Source organism: Trichosurus vulpecula, chromosome 7, assembly GCF_011100635.1.
Source record: "Trichosurus vulpecula isolate mTriVul1 chromosome 7, mTriVul1.pri, whole genome shotgun sequence".
Classification (NCBI taxonomy): Eukaryota; Metazoa; Chordata; class Mammalia; order Diprotodontia; family Phalangeridae; genus Trichosurus; species Trichosurus vulpecula.
The window spans coordinates 249,753,609-249,759,608 of NC_050579.1; the positions used below are offsets into that span (position 1 = coordinate 249,753,609).

At 43.5% G+C, this 6,000-nt stretch overlaps 1 protein-coding gene across 1 annotated transcript in view; it reads right to left on the minus strand.

Moving 5' to 3' along the window:
• The window catches only part of GLP1R (glucagon like peptide 1 receptor), a 57,119-nt gene extending 52,074 nt beyond the window's left edge, over positions 1-5,045 (minus strand). Inside the window, exons 1-3 of the mRNA XM_036768362.1 lie at positions 5,016-5,045; positions 3,871-3,967; positions 1,277-1,387 (exon numbers count right to left, since the gene is read on the minus strand). Coding sequence (XP_036624257.1) covers positions 1,277-1,387; positions 3,871-3,967; positions 5,016-5,045 — 238 coding nt within the window. The remainder of the gene's footprint in view (positions 1-1,276; positions 1,388-3,870; positions 3,968-5,015) is intronic.
• Between the last annotated feature and the right edge of the window lie 955 nt (positions 5,046-6,000).

Genomic DNA, 6,000 nt, shown 5'->3' on the forward strand with positions numbered 1-6,000 from the left:
AACTGGAAGGGACCTTTGAGCCAGCTGTTCCAATAACCCCGTTCCCATTTTACAGATGAGAATTGAGACCCAGAGAGGTTAAATGATTATTAGCCCAAGGTCACATAGGTAGTAAGTGGCAGACATGGAATCTTTTGACCCTCAAATGCACTACATGGCAACCAGAATGTGTCCTCATGCCCTTGTCTTCTCTCATCAAAGTTTAGTGGGTTTCTGCTCTGGAACTTGCTACAGTACTGGGGTGGTCAATCTCAGGGGTCCAAGGTCCCCTTTAACCTACCTTGATTGAATCCTAGTGGATCACCAGATAAATCACTTGAAAATAGCAGATTAAAAACAGAACTTCAATGAATTAGTATCTCTAATGTGCATGTATATGTGTGTGTGGTGGGGTGGTGGAGGTGTATGTGCATGTGGGTGTATGTGGGCATGGGTGTAGGAGAGAGGAAAAGAACAGAAAAAGGTCAGTGTAGATAGGAACTAAGGAAGGGATAGGTGGGGGGTCAGTTAGGTCAAGTGGGGGACCACAAAAAAGAGAAGGAAATCATCATCATGAGAACTGACCCCTCACCCCCACCTCAAATTAGGGTATAATGATAATCAACTCAACTATCCAAGTAAGCCTTGCCTCCCAAGGCTTGTTAATGATGCAAACACTTTGGGGGTGAGGCGGAGGAAAGAAGGGACAAAGAGCAAGTCAGCCCATACTGAATATTCCCATGGAAGGGTGGGAAATAGGGAGAAAAAGGGAACGGATAATATATAGCCAGGAAGAAGGCTATAGGAGAATATGGGAGGAGCTGGGGAGGAATGGGAAAGGACAGAGAAGGAAAAAGGGAAGGGGAAGGAAAGGGGAAAAGGGAGAAGGATAAGAATAGGACAGAGAAGAGAATAGTAGAAGGGGGGGACTAGAAAAGGGAAGATGAGAGAGGAAGGAAAATGCATCCCTACATTTTTCTGGTTGGTTTGCTAGATGGTTGGCTCAGAGGATTGAGAGGGATAGAAATTGGTGAATGATGAGTCGCTGTGCAAATGGCATCAGTCCCAGGCACATAGACCCAGAAGGGTGAAGGTATGATAATAAGCAGTATTCAGGGATGGAGTATAGGGTATAGGGACTGCAGGAGTATAGTCAAACCACCCAGCTCAAGACTTGGGGGTGGAGAGCCTCTGGGCTCTGTTTATATTGGCACACTGAGTTCCCATCCACACTACCCCAACCCCACATCCAAGGACCCATACACAGTAGGAGGTGATGGAGCAGAAGTGTTCTTACCACTGCTGGCCCATGGAAGGTACCAGGGGCAGCTGACATTGACATAGGTCCCAGGGAGTCCATCTGGCCAACAGGTATAGTTATCAAAGGTCCGGTTGCAAAATACGTCTCCTGAGTAGACAGAATGGGGAACACATCTGGTTAGGTGAAGATGGGAGTAGGGAAGGTCCCTTTCAAAGGTTCAATGTTCTCTTCGTACCCACCCTCCCCCAACTCCTTGCTCAGGTCAGAGCAATATGGCTGACCCAATGGAGAAGAGCTCTGAGTTTTAATTCTAATTCCTAGCTTCTCTGTGACTATGAGGGAAGTGCCAATCCCCTACCCTACTTCATGTCCCTCTCTCATTCTCTGAAAGAGAAAGAAATAGAAAGCCCACCCCTTCCTTTTCCAGGGTCTTGGGCCATGTGCCTCTTCTTCCCTACCCTCTTCCATGTTCACCCCCTTCCCTGGACTCCCAAACTGGGATTTCCCTGAACTCTACAGAGTGCAAGTACAGACATCTCCAACATTAACATATCCATAGTCAGGAATAGCTCATGACTAACCACTGCTTCCTCTCTACTCTCCCCACTTCAGTAGCTACTCATCTCAATCTGTGTCTCTTCCCAATCTGGAGGGATTCCCATTCAGGTGGGATGAGATGACATCTGAGATCCCTTCCAAATCAACGATTCCAAGTAAAAAAAAATACCAACTCAAGTTCCAGGTTCTCATCTTCTTATGCCTGAAATTCAGGAACAGCCTCTTAATAGGATTTCCTTTCTATTCCTATTAAGTCTGAATGTCTGCCAAATTAATCTTCCTAGAATACTGTTTACATCATTCCTTTCCTCTGCTTGAGGACTTCCTATTGCATTCTTTTATTCAGATCTGGAAGGAATTTTGGAGGTCATCTTGTTCAACCCTATCATTATACAGATGGGGAAACTGAGGTCCAAATGAAGTCAGAAAAGTTATATGGAGCAAAGTCAGGATTTAAGCCCAGGTCCTCATTTTTTTCCACTCCACTTCACTGCCTTTCCTCTCATTCATTCATTCATTCATTCATTCATTCATTCATCTATCCACTTATCCAATATTTGCTGAGTCCTGGCTATGGGCAAGTACCTATACTAAGTGGTGAGGAGAATCCTCAAGGAGAATAAGACACAGTCCTTGCCCCAAAAGAGCTTCCAGTCTAGGATGGATAAAATTTGGACTCAAATAACTATAATACAAGTCAGACAGTGATAAGTACATAGAAGAGGTACAAACAAAGTGCTTAGAGAAGTTGAGCATTCCAAGGAGGGACTGGTCACTTATGGGTTGGATTGGAGAGCAGGAAGAATGCTGATCTGGGGAGGAGACATTTTTGCTGGACATGAATGATGGGAAGGATTCTGAGATGCAACGTAATGTAGTAGAAAGAACACTAGAGAAGATATCTGAAAAAAATAAAATAAAGGGGTGAGAGAGGAATATATTGGGAGAGGGAAAAAGGGAGAGACAGAATGGGGTAAATTATCTCACATAAAAGAGGCAAGAAAAAGCTATTATAATGGAAGGGAAGAGGGGGTGAGTGAAAGGGAGTGAGTGAACCTTGCTCTCATCAGATTTGGCTTAACAAGGGAATAACACACACACACTCAATTGGGTATCTTACCCTACAGGAAAGTAGTGGGGAAGGGGATAAGAGGAAGGGGGATGATAGAAGAGAGGGCAGATTGGGGGAGGGGGTAGTCAAAAGCAAACACTTTTGAAAAGGGACAGGGTCAAAGGAGAAAACTGAATAAATGAAGAATGGAATAGGATGGAGGGAAATATATTTAGTCTTTTATATTATGGAAGTGTTTTGCATAATGATACATGTATAACCTATATTGAATTGCTTGCCTTCTCAAGGAGGGTAGGTGGGGAGGGAAGAAGGGAGAGAATTTGGAACTCAAAGTCCTAAAAACAAATGTTAAAAATTGTTTTTACATGCAACTGGGAAATAAGATATACAGGCAATGGGGTATAGAAATCTATCTGGTCATACAAGAAAGTAAGGGGAAAGGGGATAAGGGAGGGGAGTGGGGTGATAGAAGGGAAAGCAGACTGAGGAAAGGGACAATCCAAATACATGACACCTTGGGGTGGGGGAGAGGGTAGAGATGGGGAGAAAATTTGTAACTCAAAATCTTGTGGAAATGAATGTTGAAAACTAAAAATAAATATTTTTTTAAAAAGAAAGAGCACTAGATTTGGAATCAGAAAACCTAGTTTCAAGTCAGAGTATTCTACTTACTCTCTTTGTGACCTTAGGTAAATCACTTCCTCTCTCCAAGTCTCCATTTGCTCTATATAGATTCTATAACGAAGCCTTTGGATTAGATGATCTCCAAGGTTCCTTCTTGCTCTAGATTCTATGATTCTATTTCTCTGTAACTCCTAGAAATCAGCTCAAGGTTTTCTTTAACAGAGCATTTGAGACAGGATGTTGTTTGGTAGAGTGATGTCAGGAGAAGGGGAAAGTCTGCTTCGGGCAGCAGTGGGACAGAGTTGGGGAGGAAGGTCAAATCAACATGTGTCTCCTCAAAGATGGAGACTACAGATAGGACATGGTGAGTGCTCACCTGTGGCTGGGAGAGGTGTCTCTTGTAGGAATTGCTCACACTTCAGGCGATATTCCCTCCACTTGTACACTGTCTCTGAAAAGGATATGGTCGCACCCTATAGGAGGGAGATAACAAAAGCAACAATAATGATGGTAGTAATGAGAGGCAGCCTTAAAGTCAAGAAGAGCAAGGTGTAAGTTTGGCCTCTGACTCACACTGGATACAGGACCTTGGAAAGTCACTTAAACTCTCAATGAATAAGACTATAAAGTGCAGAGAAGGTGCTGATTTGTACTATGTGGTAGGTATCATCCCCATTATACAGATAAGAAAATTGAGACTTAGAGATTATACAGCTTATAGTCACACAGCCAATAAATGCCTAAATTGGGACTTAAAATCATGTTTCCTGACTCTTACGTCCAGCATCCTTTCACAGAGGGACAAGTCCATGGATTGTCCCATGAAATAAAGACACCTTCCCTGGATCTGCAGTTTCCTCTTGCCCTCAGCACTTTGCCTCACCAAGGATGTTTTCTCCCTGCCCAAGTCAGATAATTCCCAGGAATTATTTGTTCTCAGGGGGAAGATAGAAGGAAAGGTGGGCAAAGTCCCATGACTTCTTCAGTGTGGTCAGGAGATCCACACTGATCTAACTGCAGGTTTGGGGCAATCTAGATGGCATCCTTAACTCATCACTCTCCCTCAACAGCCCACCCCCTCATGATCTAATAAGTTGCCAAGTGTTACTGAGTCTAGACATACATCTCTCACATCCATCCACTTCTCTACACTCATGTAAACACAATCCTAGTTCAGGTCCTTATCATCTATTACCTGGACAATTTCAACAGTCTGATAATTGGACTCCCAACACCAGCCCCTCCCCTCTCCAGTCTGTCTCCCACTCACCAAATTGATATTTTGAAAGCATAAATCTGACCATATTACTATCCTGTTCAAGAAACTTCAGTAGTTCCCTATGGCCTATTAAGGATAAAACTCCTCTTTATAATTGAAATTTTAATTCTTCCTAGTCTGGCTCCACATCTGTCTTCTCAGATTGGTTCACAACACTCCTTCCCCACCCCTATCTATATATTCTATGTTCCAGTCAAACTGGTCAATTTGCTTCTCCCTACATATTATATTCCATCTCTCACCTCCATGCCTTTGTCCAGGCCGTCTGTCATGCCTATTATGCCATCCCTCCTCACGTCTGTCACTTGGAATCCCTAGCTCCTTTCAAAACTTCATATTGGTGGCACCTCTTCTCCCAGGCCTTTCTGGTTGTTAGCATCCTTTTACTCTTGAAAATCTTTTGCATTTTTTTATCAGCATATAAGGCTGTTGCCCTCACCCCCAGTAGAATGTCATCTTCTTGAGGACAAAGACTGTTTCATTTTCTGTACAGTGGCCTGGCACACAATAGATGCTTATTAAATGCTTGTCAAATTGAATCAAGCCTCTGGACTATCTTCAGAGAGGATGGAGAGATCCCTACAGGATGTGCTCAAAGGAAATGGGCTGAAACCACAATAGGAAGTACGACATTAGATGTTTGACCGTTGGGGGGACGGTGAGCCGGGAATTATCTTGGGTGGACTCTGGGAGGCATCTCTCCTAGAGAAGTCATAAGCTATACTAACTATCTCATCTGATGAGGGCAGTGTAAAGGAAACTCCTCTAGAACACAGAGAGGCAGAGAGTTATCTAAAATAAGACTAGGAAAAGAGATGAGAGTCAGGTGATTTTAAATATGAGGATGAGACTTACAAGGCGATAGGGAGCCTTTGAAGGTTTTTGGATAGAGGAGTGATACAGTCCATCCCAGGGGAAAATGTACAAGCTGACACTTGTCCTTTCAGACTGAGGATTGGATTAACCACACAGAGCTGCCCCATCACACCTGCGTTTACATGGCACTTTCCATTCCATGTTCATTAATTTTCCTGGTTGTTTATTTGTTTTTCATTATCACAGAAATCCCAAGGGAGCAGGGAAGACTTTTCCTATTCTGTATCAAGAAGGCCAAGGTCTAAGGTGAAAGAAGGTCACTAGAGATGAAAAGAACTAATCCAAGGCAATGAGACAAGTCAGGAAGCAGACCCGAGGGAGGCTTGTTTTGCTGTATTGCCAAGACCCCAA